We start from the raw sequence: 17518 nt of genomic DNA, 5'->3' as shown, positions 1-17518 counted from the left end.
ATGAAGAAGATAACAGAAAAAAGTTTGCAGCTAGCAGAGGCTGGTTCATGAGATTCAAGCAAAGAAACTCTATAACATACAAATGCAAGGTGAAGCAGCAACTACGGATGTAGAAGCTGTAGCAAGTTATTCAGAAGATCGAGCTCAATAATCACTGAAGTTGACTACACTAAACAACAGATTTTCAGTGTAGATTAGACAGCCTTCCATTGGAAGAAAATGCCATCTAGGACTCTCATGGCTAGAGAGAAGTCAGTGTCTGACTTCAAAGCTTCAGAGGAAAGGCAGACATTTTTATTAGGGGCTAATGGAACTGGTGACTTTAAGGCAATGCTTATTTACCATTCTGAAAATCCTAGGGCCCTTAGGAATTATGCTAAGTCTACTCCACCTGTGCTGTATCAGTGTAACAACAAAGCCCGGATAATAGCACATTGGTTAACACCATGGTTTACTGATTCTCAGTAACAACAGGCTCTACTGATTTTAAGCCCACTGTTGAAACCTACTACTCAGAGAAAAGGGTTTCTTTTAAAACGTTACTGCTCCTTGCACAGTACATCTGATCTCTCAAGAGCTCTGATGGAGACATACAGTGAGGTTAATGTTTTCATGCCCGCTAACACAACATCCATTCTGCAGCACGTGGATGAAGGAGGAATTTTGACTTTCAAGCCTTGTGTTTAGTCACTCAATCGTGGTTGACTTTTCAACCACATGGACTGTAGCCCACAAGGCTCATCTGTCCGTGGGATTTTTCCAGGCAAGAATACTGGAGTGGGTTGTCATTTCCTCCTCCAGGGGATCTTCCCGACACAGGGATCAAACCCACATCTCCTGCCTGCCTCTGCTACACTGGCAGGTGAATTCTTTACCACTTGAGCCATATGGGAAGCCCTTCAGAAGCCTTACTATAATTGCCTTTGATAGTGATTCCTCTGATTGAGCTTGGCTAAAAATGTTGAAAACCTTCTGGAAAAGATTTACCATTCTAGATGTTGTTAAGAACATTTATTGTTTGTGGGAAGAGGTCAAAATATGAACTTAACAGGAGTTGAGGAGAAGTTGATTCCAACCCTCTTGGATGACTTTGAGGAGTTTAAGACTTGGTTGTCATTATTTTAACATCTGTTTACTCAACTCCATTAAAGCAAAAAGTGTTCACTTTATATCTCATATATTTAACTTATAGACTCCTCATTTTATTTTTTCTCTAGTAAATTTTTTGGGATTCAGAACAATGAATTATGTATTTTAGATTCCTGAAGGTTTAGTTACATAACCACATTATGTTATCATTTAATGGTGTCAGAGGGAAACAGTTGTAGATTCTTGAAATGTAAAAAATTGTGCCGTTGATTTTCAGTGTAGTGAATAAAATGATTTAAATTATTAATAACAAATTTGGAGGAAAATAAAGTACCTATTTTAATAATAACTAATAACAAAACTCTGGATATTTGGTGTTTTTCTAAGAGGCTTAATAAAAAAGATGTTCTCCCACACTTATTTCTCTTACAAAGCTTAAACTCTTTCAGAAATCTTGGCACACACTTGAAGTTTGTGATCTGTTTAATAATCTTAATATTTCTCTAAATTATTTTTAAAGGTGATAACCATTTGAGTGGCAGCAGTAGAGAAGGCTCATTTAAAGAAACAATAACATTAAAGTGGTGCACACCAAGGACAAATAACATTGGTAGGTACCTAAAAATAATTAAAAGTGAAAAGAATAAATCAAAAGGTTCTTATTAAGTATTAGGTAGGGTTCATTTGTTTCTTCTTGAATTTTTGTTTTTCATTATTTCAGGGGCTCAAAGAACAAGTTTTTGTTTTTGCTTGTTTTTCTCATTTAATTGTAGAAATATTTCTTTATATTCTTTCAAATCAGTATTTTCTTCTATTTCAGAATTACACTATTGCACTGGCGCTTACCGAATTTCACCTGTAGATGTAAATAGTAGACCTTCCTCCTGCCTTACTAATTTTCTTCTAAATGGTAACTTTCTTTATTTGTTTTTACTGAGATCATTACAAGTGAATCATTCAAATATGTGAAAATGTGAATTCTGGAAAAGCTTAAGTATAGTCTATAACCATTTTATTTTCCAAAGCTGGTTTTGTTGGTTTCGGTAGCTAAGTCTTGTCCAGCTCTTAGGACCCCATGTACCATAGCCTGCCAGGCTCCTCTGTCCATGGGATTCTCCAGGCAAGAATATTGGAGTGGGTTGCCATTTCCTTCTCCAGGGGATCTTCCCGACCCAGGAATCGAACCCAGGTCTCCTGCATTGCAGGCAGATTCTTTACCAACTGAGCTATGAGGGAAGCCCAAAGCTGTTTTAAAATTGTATAATTATAAATACCCTTTAACAGTTTTACTAATGTTTAAGAATAAGTTGACTTTATGTCTTTCAGACTGTTGTATCTAAGTAAATTTATTTAGTGTATTTTTTGGTATTTTTATTTTAAAAAATTGACATTTAGAGTCTTAAGTTGATTTTTTTGGAAGATAGAATGATATAGATAATTATCTTGGCCTATTGAATTTTAAATTATAAAATATAAATGGACTTATTTCTCTTTACTATTCCTTTATCATAAATAAACATTCTATTTTCAGTAATATATGATGTGATTCTTAGAGATATAACTTTAAATCTGTGGTTTCCTTGAGTTAAAAAAAAAATTTTTTTTAAGGCAAATTATTGAATTCCATTTGCTAAATCTAAATTCCAGTGACTCCTTTGGTGATTCTTACAATAACTAGGTTTTGGAAACACTGTAGTTACTCTGCCTTTATCATAAAGTTAATTCAATTGTTCTATTAAACACAGTTTGATTATCAGATTAGGTAAAGTCCAGATTAAACAACATTTGGTCATGTAAAATAGAAAGTAGTAACAGTAACTATGTTGATAAGGAGGTATTGTAGAAATGAATTAAGACTTGCTTTCTCCCTAAAATGATTTGTAGCTTTGATAACCTGAGGAGTATATAAGAGTTGTCCCACCTTTTTCTTGACATTCGGGAAAAAATTTTTATATGAACTTGTAACTGAAGGAAACCAAACATACCAGAGACCACTATACTTATTCTGGAAAACTGTCCTACACACCTGTGTAAGCTCGGAGTAACCAAGAGAAGGCTGAGGCTAGCATTCAAAGTTTTAGAACTTCATATGCAGATAGACTGACTTAGCAATGCTAGTTACAATGTGAGGGGCAATAAGTAAAATGAAAAATCGAGATGTCAATCTTATGGGAAAAATTAAGAGCCACTTGAATTCCATCACTGATAAGAGTAATCTTGTTTTTGACAGGCCGTTCTGTTTTATTGGAACAACCACGAAAGTCAGGTTCCAAAGTCATTAGTCATATGCTTAGTAGCCATGGAGGAGAGATTTTTTTGCACGTCCTTAGCAGTTCTCGATCCATTCTAGAAGATCCACCTTCAATTAGTGAAGGATGTGGAGGAAGAGTTACCGACTACCGGATTACAGTAAGACTCTAATATCTATAAATTTTGAGTTGATCATTCAGCGAACATGTAGAGGACCTATTGTATGCTAAGACCTGTAGCAGAAGTTTAGAGAAGTTGAATTTTTATTATGATTTTAATTAGGTGAATTTCCTGCAGTACTTGATCAAAAGAGCTATTTATCACTGTGTCATCTTCCCCATGTATTCAGTGTATGCTGAGATGTATATGAATAGCATTGACAGGATGGAATTATAGGAAAGAATGGAAATTGATTTGAACTAATACCTTAGGCTGAATTTTAATTTCTAGTAACTTAAGTGCCAAGCATAAACCTTTGACTGTTTGGATTCTGCTACTTTGAAATAACACTGTCAATATTTGTGTTATTGATAGGTACATACAGGGCAATTGGGTCTATTTTTGATAGAGACTGTATTGTTCTGATTTGAATTTTTCACTCCCTCCCCATCTATTATATTGGATATTTCATGACTGTCTACTTTTTAAGGTGGTTATAACAAATGTGAATGTGAACAATTAAATGTAAATCACCTATAATTCCATCATTAAAGATAAACACAGTTAACATTTTGATGTTGTTATAATTTTTAAGTAGAATGGTATTTTAATGTGATGAACTTATTCTTTTATCTGCATATAATAGAAAAGAGATATATTATAGATGTGAAGAAAAAATGAGTGGTTTTAAAAAGCGGAAGAAACCATGAGTGTATTTATGTTTGAGGCTTTCTTAATCTCCATTGAGTAAAGGCTGGGTTTCATGTTCAAAAAGAAAGGAAAAAATTAGTGTGTGGAGGGTGGGCTGCTAGAGAAAATGCTTTGTTGTATATCACAGGACAGAAGACATCAGGGGAACAGACTGTTACATGTAATCCACACTGAAACACTAGAAAATAGTTTCTAATTTTATCTTATTTGGTTATCATTAGGATTTTGGTGAATTTATGAGGGAAAACAGATTAACTCCTTTTCTAGACCCCAGATATAAAATCGATGGAAGTCTTGAGATCCCTTTGGAACGAGCGAAAGATCAGTTAGAAAAGCACACCCGTTACTGGCCTATGATTATTTCACAAACCACCATTTTTAATATGCAAGCGGTAAGTGTGAAATTGTTTTTCTTTTGGATTAATGATATATCATTTATAGATAACATTTATCAAGCAAAGAATAAAATTATATGAGTTTGTTACAGTTAAACAATAGAAAATGGAAATGATAGTAATAGATTAGCTCTCCATGGTGATGTTTAAAATCAATTCAAGTTCTGTCTAGATTCTTTGATACTTGTTTTTCATGACAGATTTTCTTTTTCTCTCCTTTTTTTGGGAATCTTACAGGTAGTTCCATTAGCCAGTGTTATTGTGAAAGAGTCTTTGACAGAAGAAGATGTGTTAAACTGTCAAAAAACAATATACAACTTAGTTGATATGGAAAGAAAAAACGATCCTCTACCTATTTCCACAGTTGGTACAAGAGGAAAAGGCCCTAAAAGGTAGGTTTTTTTCTTTCTTTCTCATATATCACATTTACTTGATGCTTATTGGTTTGTTTGTTTTTTTTTGCTAACTTATTCCACATGTAAATTATGTGTTTGGGAGTGTGTATCTACACATACATAGGATTAAGGTGAAATGATAAAAAACATAAAATAGATGAATTAGACACATTCTCAGTTAGAATTGCACCACTGGAAGAGAAAGGAAGCCCATGTTTAATTATCTCTTTTAACTTCATCATTAACAAGTGATACTTGGATATTATTTAAAGAATATTTTGTAAGGACATTATTTTTAAATCTTTACTTTAGAGATGAGCAGTACCGTATCATGTGGAATGAACTAGAAACCCTTGTCAGAGCCCATATCAACAATTCGGAGAAACATCAAAGAGTCTTAGAATGTCTAATGGCATGTAGAAGCAAACCCCCAGAAGAAGAAGAACGAAAGAAACGAGGAAGAAAGAGGGAGGACAAAGAGGACAAGTCAGAGAAAGCAGTGAAAGATTATGAACAGGAGAAATCCTGGCAAGATTCTGAGAGGTGATTTGTTGATATTAACATAGTTCGTGGTGGCTTCTATCATATGACATGCTACATGTAACACATTTGAACATTCAGACCTTATTTATAGTAATGTATTTAATGTGTTTATTGACTTTATAGCTGTTATTTTATTATTCTTCAAATCTGGAAGGTCTTTCTTGGCCTTAAAAGAGGTTTTTTTTTTTCTTTTTTTGCTATTTAACAGCAAAGGTAGTGTTTAATTCTTCCTAATTAACTTATGAAAATTATAATACATGATTTTTGTTATCAGTAATTGCTTTTATGTGTTATGCACACTGGCATAAGATCCCTACCCTGGAAGGACGAACAGTGTTTGTAGAGATTGACCAAGTAAGTGAACAATTTATAACAAAATGTGAAAGACGCTGCTATAAAAATAAGCATAGGACAAACACTTGAAAGCACAGAAGATCATAGTCCTATTCTGGAAACCTTCCTCATTTGTCAGGTTAAATTTGAAAAAAACAAAAAATAATAAACATTTATAAATTAAAAATATCATGACATATTAGTTGGATTCATCTTCTGCCTCCTTGCCAGAAATCAGGCAAAGAGCCAGGTAACTATCGTAATGGCAATAGTTAAAAGCAGAACTTACATGGAAAATTTCAGACATATGCAGCAGTAGAGCAGTCACCTATTATCTGCTTTCAATAGTTAATCAATTTGTAGCAGACCTCATTTCATATATATCCACATCCATTCCCCTCACCATCACCACCCTCTACTTTCCCCATGTGAATATTTTGAAGCTAATACTGAAAAGTGTATTATTTCATTCATGTGTAGGCAGAACACTTTTATTCTCTTTGGCCTTAGAAATTCAGTTCTTCCTTAGGGCTGCTGAGTTTCTGACACAAAATTGTCTTGCTTTAAGAAGAGTAGGGAAGAGTATTCTCATTCCGATCCCATTGATCTTCAAGTACATGAAATTCAAGATAAGCTTGGAGTTAAGTTCCTAACTTATGGAACATAAATATATTTTCACAGTACATAAACTAGTGGGAACAAATTCTAGTAGATTTCTTAATCTTAGTTCTAATTTGAAATAGTGTGTAGTCCGTATCTTTAGAAAAATTAAAATTGTGGATTATTTTCGAAAGATCACATTATTTCTGATCTTTTGCATTTTACCTTCTTAAATTCCCCCCTCCCCTTCTTTTTCACAATTTTAGCGCCATTTTACAGCCAACAACATTACTGAATAATGACACTATGATGAAGAAAAAGGAAAAGTTGTATTTATATTCATTAAGTTCTCTTACCTGATTGTAGACTGAGGGTTAGCTTCTGATTTGTTCCTAGACTTATGTTGTGAGAGCAGATATCTTAATAAGGCTGATTTGCAAAGTCTAGTTTAATTACTGAGCCGTTTAGATTTCTAAGAATGTAAACTTGTAAAGTTTCTTTTTAATGTGTAAGTTTTTATTATTTGTCCCTCTGAAAGATTAAAAGGAATCTTAGAACGTGGGAAAGAAGAGCTGGCTGAAGCTGAGATTATAAAAGATTCACCTGATTCCCCAGAACCTCCAAATAAAAAGCCTCTTGTTGAGATGGATGAAACTCCACCGGTAGAAAAATCAAAAGGTAAGGCAGAACTGTGGTAACTGTGTAAAAAGTTTTCCAATTTAGTTCTGTTGTAGATTCCTCTATATTTTGTGTGAGGAAGAGCTGCTCACGGCTCCTGATGTCACTTCAGTTCAGTTCAGTTACTCAGTCGTGTCCGACTCGTTGCAACCCCATGGACTACAGCACACCAGGCCTCCCTGTCCATCACCAACTCCCAGAGCTTGCTTAAACTCATGTCCATCAAGTTGGTGATGCCATCCAACCATCTCGTTCTCTGTCGTTCCCTTCTCCTCCTGCCTTCAACCTTTCCCAGCATCAGGGTCTTTTCTAAGGAGTCAGTTCTTCGCATCAGATGGCCCAAGGATTGGAGTTTCAACTTCAGCATCAGTGCTTCCAGTGAATATTCAGGACTGATTTCCTTTAGGACTGACTGGTTGGATCTCCTTGCAGCCCAAGGGACTCTCAAGAGTCTTCTCCAACACAATAGTTCAAAAGCATCAATTCTTTGGTGCTCAGCTTTCTTTATGGTCCAACTCTAACATCCTTACATGACCACTGGAGAAACCATAGCTTTGACTTGACGGACCTTTGGCAGCAAAGTAATGTCTTTGCTTTTAAATATGCTGTCTAGGTTGGTCATAGCTTTTTATTGTAGGCCTTAGTTATCTTGAAGGTAAACTAAATTCAGTTCTTTCAGGGTAAATGGGAAATGGTATGACAAAGGACTGGGTTTTTAACCACTGCACCCTTACTAATACAGAAACACCTCAAGGCTGGCTAGGTTACAGTTATTGTTACCTCATCCTATGGAGGTTTGTTTGTTTTTTTATGTACTACTATTGTAGTATATATTGTAACACACCTTAATATTTTCCAGTTCACTAGTTTCTTTGAAATTAAGAGTTAGAAGCAATCTTATCAAATTTGTCTTTCAGGCATTTGCCAGGGTACCTGGAAAATAATAGGCTTTAAATAAATGTCTCCTGGTAAATTATCCTGTTACTCATATGCCACTGCTGATTAGGATGAAGTTAATTTAGGTTTATTCTAAACAGTGCTTCAACATTGTTTGGAAAATACAACTCTAAAAATTATTAGTAGTAACAAAATGTTGCAGGCAACTGAAACATGTATTAGTAAGAGAATGACTTAAATGATGGTTTGTCCATAGGGTGGAATTTATAAAGCCCTAGAATTACTATTGTCACAAATGTCTACTCTTCCCTCTCACTAATGAATATCATTTCAGATTTTAACTCAGATAACTACTTTTTCAGGAAAGACTTCCCTCACCTCCTTTCACATTATCTGTGTTCTTTTTGATGATTGCCATTCTGACAGTTGTGAGGAGATACCTTATTGTGGTTTTGATTTACCTTTCCCTGATGACTGAGGATATTGAACATCTTTTCGTGTGCCTGTTGGCCATCTGCATTTCCTCTTTGGAAAAATGCATATTCAGGTCTTCTGCCCATTTTTAAATTGGGTTGTTTGTTTTTTTGATGTTGAGTTGTAAGAGCTGTTTATATATTTTGGATATTAACCCCTTATTGGTCATGTCAGTTGCAAGTATTATATCCCATTCAGTAGGTTTTCGTTTTATTTTATTGATGGTTTCCTTTGCTGTGCAGAATCTTTTAAGTTTAATTAGGTTCCATTTGTTTATTGTTCCTTTTGCTTTAGGGGACAGATCAGAAAAAAATCATTGCTATGATTTATTTCAAAGAGTATTCTGTCTGTGTTTCCCTCTAGGAGTTTTATGGTTAATGGTCTTACATTTAGGTCTTTAATCCATTTTGAGTTTATTTTTGTATATGGTGTTAGGGAATGTTTTTTTGCCTCTTCATATTGTACAGAAAAGAGTTAACTAGAGCAGGCCTGAGGCTGTCATCATTAGAAAAGCCTGCTTGCCTGTTTGGCCCTTGGCTGACATCTGGGAATATGGCTTTTGAAACATTCCCCAAATGATGAAGTTACATCTGAATTAAACACCTGCTTCTCTTCTGGGAGTCTGGGATTTTGGTAGTTGTAGTTAGGAAGAAAATGCATATATGCCCAGCCTCTTTAAAAACTTTGAACTCTTGAATCTTAATTTTCTGTGCTTTTCTGACAGAAATATTGTACACACATGGCTGCATTTTTGCTGCTGGAGGGAGTATGCACTCTGTGTGAACCTCATGGGAAGGAGAGAACATGGAAAGCCTGCAGATGGATTTCTCTAGTCTTTGCCTATTGTGTCTTTCTGCCACACTGGGCTGGCTGTGTGTTCTTACTGTGCTGATGTAGTGATTCTTAGCTATGACTGTAACTTTAATTTTAGTTACTTGAGTCCTTCTAGCAAATCACTGAACTCTAGTAGGTGGTCTTGGAGATCCCTAAACACATACAAATTTTAGAATAAAGGGAAGATGATATTGCTTAAATTCATATAAAGTGAACAAGAACTAGGGGTAAATTTGTAAACTTTGAAGTAATGAATTGTTCTACTTTCTCTTCTTTCAAATATTATACCAGGGCCAGTGTCCTTATTATCATTATGGAGTAATAGACTCAACACTGCCAATTCCAGAAAGCATCAGGAGTTTGCTGGACGTTTGAACTCTGTTAATAACAGAGCTGAGTTATATCAACATCTTAAAGAGGAAAATGGGTTTGTATTAATTATTGTAGAAATTCGTTTTGTTAACTGCCTTATTATAATAAGTTTAAAAAATAAACACTGCCTGTTTTTTGTGTTCAGCAGTTTTGATAATGTTACTTAAAAAGAGGAAAAAAATCACTTTCTTAAATTTTTGGTGCTTGTAAAAGACCTGATATTGTTTATTGTAACCATGAATGTTCAGTAAACATCATAGAGGGAAAATCATAAAGAAAACTTAGTGTGTAGCACTGACCCTTGTATAGAATGACAGGGAGAAAATGTTTTCCTAGTAAGTAGTACAGTATTAGGAATACTGAGTTTAATTGAATAAATCCAAAATCTACAAATAATTGAAGATTGATTAAGATAAATATAAAATAATTTAAAGTTATTTTAATTGCTTTTTTAGAAGAAATTCTCTTAAAAATGTATTGATAAAGAAATTTCTTCAGTAGAAAAGGAAATAAATTCTTGTCTAAATGGTAGAGATTTTTTCCTTTAGTTTTACTTTCAGCAGTATAGTGAAAAAAACCAGTGGCCTTTGAAATGAAAGCTTGGGAGTCACATGATCTCTCTGGGCCTCCCTCAGTTTTCACTCATTTGCAAAACAAGGAAGTTTAACCATCGGGAACCCTCAAGTTAGTCGTTTTCTAAAGTGCTTATATTCTTCTGTTCTGTGACTATATTAGATTTTAATTTCATTTAAAAGTTAGATAAGGAGAAAAAATATGGGTAGTTAATGAATATTTTATTTTACCAGCACTTTTTTCCCCTCCTATTTTTCAGAATGGAAACAACAGAAAATGGAAAAGCCAGCCGGCAGTAAAGAGTGACTTGAGCAATTGAATTTAGTATCCTGCATAGATATTTTGAATGGAATTTGATATAAGAACTTTTACAGCAAGATTGTATAGCTATGTTGCCTGGACTGGTTTTTACATTTTTAAAATATTTCAACTAACTTTATCTTTTTTGTATTAATTGTAAAATTGGCACATATGTCAAAAATATACATTTGTCCTCCCAAATTAAACAAATTTATTTTATGGTAGAGGGTGTTCCCTCTGGAAATGTTTTTTAAAAAATTCTTAGGCTTCTCTTTGCCAAATAAAACTATTAAAATATCTAAACTGCAAAATATCAGAGTGTTCTTTTAAGTAAAAGATTATATTCATATAATGGCTGACAATTTTGAGAAATTTTTAAGAAATTTTAACAATTTGGGTGTTTTATTTACAGTATTTAATATAAAATATTGCCTATGAATCTGCAACATATGCAGTGCTTTTCCAAAAACTACTGTTTTTGTTTGCTTATTTTGTATTTTATTTTAGATTATTTTGTGTGTGTGTGTGTGTGTGTGTGTTGCCCATTTAAAATCAGAGTTTTCAGGTAGTTTTCAGTTTGGGGATGTTAACATGTTGGATGATGTTATTTATTCTTTTTCTGCCAAAAACTTATATTCATTAACTTTTCATATTGAAAAAGAAGCATGAAGGAGATTGCTTTGTAGACTTATTTACCCATATTGGATGATGATATAATTTTTTTTCTGCTAAAAACTTACTCATTAACTTTTCATATTGAAAGAGAAGGATGAAGGAGATTGCTTCTGCAGACTTAAAGAAAAGTTACTATGTTGCTTATTTTAATCCCTGAATAGAATCTTGGTCTCCTCCTCTCTCAGAAATGTCACCATTATATGGTATATGTTTGGTGAGTCTTCTTCCTGTGCTGCTTTTGGAAGCTCATAACATGTTGCAAGAAACATGTTATTTCATTGTTAAATGCCAATTCTAGACTTGTGATTTTTCTTTGAGTTTCTATTAGAGTACAGGAAAAGCTCTTTGTTTAAATATAGAAATTCAATATTTTCTATTTTTAAAAAAATCACGTGCTTAAACAAGGGTTCACCAGGATCCCTTGTCAATCCAGTGAAATTTATGATGTTCTCCTTTATCAACTCCTGTGTGATTCTAAGCCGTTGCATCTGCCCTCTCCCCTAAGCTAGTGCCATCTTAATTCCTACCACTGTGTTTAGATACACACCACTCAAGAGCATGCCCAGACCTAATTAGTACCTAGACTTGCAAGATTTCAGGAGTTGTAACCTAGTACTAAATTATTGGATCATATTTACTTGTGGTTGAATTCTGACCGTTTCTGCCTTATCTTTGATACCCACTTAACTTGTACCAAGTTGAAGTCCCTAGTTTACTTCTTAATTCAAAAATACTTTGTTTATAACCCATTTGAAAGAGACTCTTTTTTCACTCTCAATTTGTGCTTCTTCCTTTCCCATGTGCTAAGACAATACTCCTTTGTTGACTTATCTACATTTCAGTCTTCATTTTTAAGTATTATTTTTGCATATGTATATATATATATATACATTTGCATATATATATATTTGCTGTTACTGTGTTCTACCAACTGGGAGGATGTTTCTATGGCTGCATTTTGAACTACTGTAGGTAGTTTTCTATATTATTCTATATATGGTTGGTGGTTAATATTCTCCAGTAGACACATTCTTATCTGTCTAACTAGATGCATTTTGAGCACCTAAAATTGAGCTCCTCTTTCCTCTCCCACAGAACATCAGGCTATGTATTATTGGTCTTATCCTGCAATACCTATTACAGCCTTTTGGTGGAAGTGACTGTTTTAGGACAAAAATAGAAGAATGATTGGTGAGTTTTTGGTTCTTCTAAAATAGGATTCATATTGAGGATTTACTAGTCAAGAGAAGTGGACAAAATATAAATTTTAAAAATTATTACCCTTCCAATACTGGAATTTAAGCTTAAATCCAGACTTAATGATCATGGGAATCAAAGTTACCCTAGAGAGAACAAGTACACTTTCAGTTCTAAAGATTTTGATACCAGTATCATGGGAGCAAAAGATGTCCCTTATTTTTGTCCCCTGACTCCCCAGTACCACCAGTGAAAGTTTGACATCCATCCATGGACAAAAGTCCCTTTGAGGGAGCTGTGGAATTCTGCCTCCTATGACAGCCTGAGAAGAGTCTCAGCCACCTGTGTGTTGAGGTAGACTCAGCTCTGGACCATGCAGTGGTTCATGAAGAGGCTCCAAACCCTCAGCTACACTCTGGGAACCCCTGGAAATCACTATCTTAGGCAGTCACCCATGTGGAACTCCAAGTTTCTAGGTGAGAGTTTTCAGCACACCATTGAGTTAAAAAAGTACATCTGGAGGTACTGGAGTAGATCAGAGAAACAGCTTGGCCTTACCTGCATCACCCTTCCTCCAACATGACACAGCTTAGGGCCAAAAGAGATCTTAGTGTGGAGAAACAGTGTATAAGCACCCAACTTTCCCCAGTGGTGTTAACTCTTAAAAAAGTTAAAGGACAAGAGTATTAAAAATAACTATAGCTACAATGATTTGTTAATAAATATACACTATAAAAGATGATTGTGACATCAAAAGCATGAAGAGGGGAATAAGTGTAGAGTTCTTGTATGTGATTAAAGTTATTATCAGTGTAATGTAGACTGATATGTGTATATTTTACGTAAAACTCATCGTAACTACAAATATCTACAGTAGATTCACAAAACATAAGGAGCAGAGAATCAAAGCATACCACTTCAGAAAATCATCAATTCACAAAATAAGGTAGCAAGAGAGGAGGAAAGGAACAAGGGAAATACAAAACAGCCAGGAATAAAGATGACATTACCAATCTTTACCTATGAATACTCAAAAAGTAAACAGATTGAATTCTCTAGTTAATTAAAGACATACAGTGACTGGATGGATTTTTTTAAAAAATGTGAGACACAACTGTATACTGCCTGCAAGAAACTCCTTCGGCTTTAAGGACGCACATAGGCTCAAAATGAAGAGAGGAAAGCAACATTCCATGCAAGTGAAAACCAAAAGAGCAGGGTAGGTATACTTTATATCAGACAAAATAGATGAAAAGCCAAAAATGATGACAAGAGACAGTTATTATATAGTGATGGGTCAATTCACCAAGAAAGTATCAGAATCATATATTCACCCATAATTGAGCACCTTAAGCAAATGTTAACTGCTCTGAAAGGATAAATATTATTGTATTATAACAATACAATAATAGCAGGGGACTTCAGTACCCTAATTTCAGCAATGAATGAGTAATTCAGATAGAAGACTAATGGTTAAATGAACCGAGCAGTCACACAAAACATTTCATCCAACTGCAACAGAGCACACATTGTCTTCAAGCACACACAGAATATTCTCCAGGATAATTCACATGATAGGTCACAAAGCAAATCTTAGCAAATTTATGAAGAGTGAAATAATACCAAGTATCTTTGATGCCCACAGTGGTATGAAACTGAAAGTTGATAACAGGAGGAAAACTTAAAAATTTACAAAAATGTGAAAATTAAATAACACTCTCTTGAATAATCAATAGGTCAAGGAAGAAATCAAGAGAGAAATTTTAAAATATCTTAAAAATGGAAATTCAGCATATCAAAACATATAGTATGATGCAAAAGAGAGGCATTTGTAGTGATAAACACCTATATCAGAGAATAAACATCTGAAGTGAACAACCTGACTTTACACCTCATGAAACCAGAAAAAGAAGAAGCAAAGTCCAAAGTATGAAGAAGGAAGGAAATAACAAAGATCAGAGCGTAAATAAATGAAATAGAGTCAGAAAAACAGCAGAAGAAATAAAACTAAGAGCTGGATTTATTGAAAAGATAAAATTGACAAATATCCAACTAGACTAAAGAAAAAAGACTCAAAATGATAAATGGAAGTGGAGACATAACTGATAATACAGAAATAGAAAAGATGTTGAGACTGCCAGGAACAATTCTATGCCAACAAACTGTATGACACAGGAAAAAAATGAATAAATTCCTAGAAATACACAACCAGACTGAATCATGAAGAAATAGAATATCTGAGCAGGCCAATCATAAGTAAGGAGATTGAATCAGTAATAAAAAAACATACGCCAAAGGATAAGCCCAGGACCAAATGATTTCACTGACAAATTCTACAAAATTGTTACAGAAGTAATGCCAATGCTTCTCAAACTCTTCCACAAAATAGAAGAGGAAACACTCTCAAACGCATTCTATGAGGCCAGTATTACCCTGATAGCAAATCCAGACAAGAACACTACAAGAAGAGAAACTAGATCTTATGGATATAGATTCAAAAATTTTCAACGAAATGTTAGCCAAACCAAATTCAATGACAAAAAGTGTACATACACCATGATTAAGGGGGACTTAGCAAAGATGGCTCAACATATAAAAATCGGTAAATGTGATGCATCACATTAATCAAATAAAATCATAAAATCACCTCAATAGATGCAAAATAGCATTTGATAAAATACAACATTCTTTTATGATAAAGGTACTCAACTAATTGGATATAGAAGTAACATATATCAACATAATAAAGGCCTTATATAACAAGTTCACAGTTCACAACATACTCATTGATGAATAGTTGAAAACTTTTTCTCTAAGATAGGGAACAAGACTACTCTTATTCAGCATAGTACTGGAAGTCAGAGTAATCAGGCAACAAAAATAAAAAGCATTGAAATTAGAAAACAAGAGGTAAAACTGACTTTGTTTGCAGATGATATAATCTTAAATAGAAAATCCAAAGACTCTACAAAAAAAAAAAAACAACCCTGATAGAACTAATCAAAAAGTTCAGTAAAGTTGCAGCATAAAACATCAACATACAGAATTAAATTGCATTTATGTACACTAACATTGAAGTATCTGAAAAAGAAATAAAATTTAATTTACCATAGTATCAAAAAGAGTAAAATACTAAAGAATAAATTTTACCGAGAGGTGAAAGGTCTATATACATTGAAAACTATGACTCTGGTGACAAAGAAACTGAAGAAGACACAAGCAAATGGAAAGATATTCCATGTTTATGGATCAGAAAAATTAATATGGTTAAAATATCCATACCACCAAAAGCTATCCATAGATTCAGTGCAATCCCTATCAAAATTCTAGTGGCATTTTCACTAAAAAAAAAAAAGGCATTTTTTTTTTTAGAACAAGCGTTCAAAAATTTGTATGGAGTCATAAAGGAATACTGAGAAAGAAGAACAAAGGTGGAGGCATCACAGTTGCTGATTTTAAACTATACTACAAAGCTATAGTAATCAAAACAGAATGGTACTGGCATAAAAATACACACATAGACCAGTGGGACAGAGTTGAGATCCCATAAATAAATTCTCATATGTATGGTCAACCGATATTTGAAAAGGGAAGCCAACAATACTCAATAAATGGTGTTGGGAAAGCTGGATAACAACATGTGAAACTATATCCCTATCTCACAAAAATTGATTTGAAATGGATTTAAAACTTAAAAATAAGAAGACGCCATAAAACTCCTAGAAAAAGATATAGGAGGGAAACTTACTGACAGTGATTTTCTGGCTATGACACCAAAAGCACAAACAACAAAAGCAAAAATTAACAAGTGGGACTACCTCAAGCCCGTGGTCGGGAAGATCCTTTGGAGAAGGAAATGGCAACCCACCCCAGGATCCTTGCCTGGAAAATCCCATGGAGAGAGGAGCCTGGTGGCTACAGTCCATGGGGTCTAAAAGAGTTGGACACAACAGAGCGACTGAGCATAGCACCTCAAGCTAAAGAGCAAGCAAAAGAAACAGTCAATAAAATTCCAAAGCAAACTTTGATATGGGAGAAAATTTTGCTAATTATGTATTTGATAAGGGGTTAATATATAAAGAACTCATACAGCTCAATGGCAGAAGAGGGATTGAGTCAACATTTTCCCAAAGAAGATATACAAATCATCAGTTCAGTTCAGTCGCTCAGTCGTGTCCAACACTGTGACCCCATGCACTGCAGCACGCCAGGCCTCCCTGTCCATCACCAACTCCCAGAGTTTGCTCAGCCTCATGTCCATCCAGTCAGTGATGCCATCCAACCATCTCATCCCCTGTTGTCCCCTTCTCCTCCTGCCTTCAATCTTTCCCAGCATCAGGGTCTTTTCAATTGAGTCAGTTCTTCCCATCAGGTGGTCAAAGGATTAGAGTTTCAGCTTCAGCATCAGTTCTTCTGATGAATATTCAGGGCTGCTGTCCTTTAGGATACACTGGTTGGATCTCCTTGCAGACCAAAGGACTCTCAAGAGTCTTCTCCAATACCACAGTTCAAAAGCATCAGTTCTTCAGTGCTCAGCTTTCTTTATGGTCCAATTCTCACATCCCTACATGACTACTGGAAAAACCATAGCTTTGACTAGATGGACCTTTGTTAGTAAAGTTATGTCTCTGCTTTTTAACATGCTGTCTGAATTTGTCATCGCTTTTCTTGCAAGGAGCAAGTGTCTTTTAATTTCATGGCTGCAATCACCATCTGCAGTGATTTTGGAGCCCAAGAAAATAAAGACTGTCACTGTTACCTTGTTTCCCCATCTATTTGCCATGAAGAGATTGGACTGGATGCCATGATCTTAGTTTTTAAATGTTGAGTTTTAAGCCAGCTTTTTCATTCTCCTTTTTCACTTTGATCAAGAGGCTCTTCAGTTCCTCTTTGCTTTCTGCCACAAGGGTGATGTCATCTGCATATCTGAGGTTATTGATATTTCTGCTGGCAACCTTGATTCCTGCTTGTGCTTCATCCAGCCTGGCATTTCACATGATGTACTCTGCACAGAAGTTAAACAAACAGGGTGACGATATACAG

At 34.7% G+C, this 17518-nt stretch overlaps 1 protein-coding gene across 1 annotated transcript in view; it reads left to right on the top strand.

Moving 5' to 3' along the window:
• Positions 1-10914, top strand: part of INTS13 (integrator complex subunit 13) — a 28193-nt gene extending 17279 nt beyond the window's left edge. The window contains exons 9-17 of the mRNA XM_043882001.1: positions 1610-1699; positions 1910-1999; positions 3320-3498; positions 4431-4601; positions 4842-4996; positions 5312-5542; positions 7014-7153; positions 9650-9785; positions 10563-10914. Of these exons, the coding sequence (XP_043737936.1) occupies positions 1610-1699; positions 1910-1999; positions 3320-3498; positions 4431-4601; positions 4842-4996; positions 5312-5542; positions 7014-7153; positions 9650-9785; positions 10563-10602 (1232 nt within the window). The 3' untranslated portion in view covers positions 10603-10914. The remainder of the gene's footprint in view (positions 1-1609; positions 1700-1909; positions 2000-3319; positions 3499-4430; positions 4602-4841; positions 4997-5311; positions 5543-7013; positions 7154-9649; positions 9786-10562) is intronic.
• Positions 10915-17518: the final 6604 nt, after the last annotated feature.

Source organism: Cervus elaphus, chromosome 22, assembly GCF_910594005.1.
Source record: "Cervus elaphus chromosome 22, mCerEla1.1, whole genome shotgun sequence".
NCBI lineage: Eukaryota > Metazoa > Chordata > Mammalia > Artiodactyla > Cervidae > Cervus > Cervus elaphus.
The sequence above is the reverse complement of the archived record's forward strand: the minus strand, read 5'-3'. Positions and strand labels throughout refer to the sequence as shown.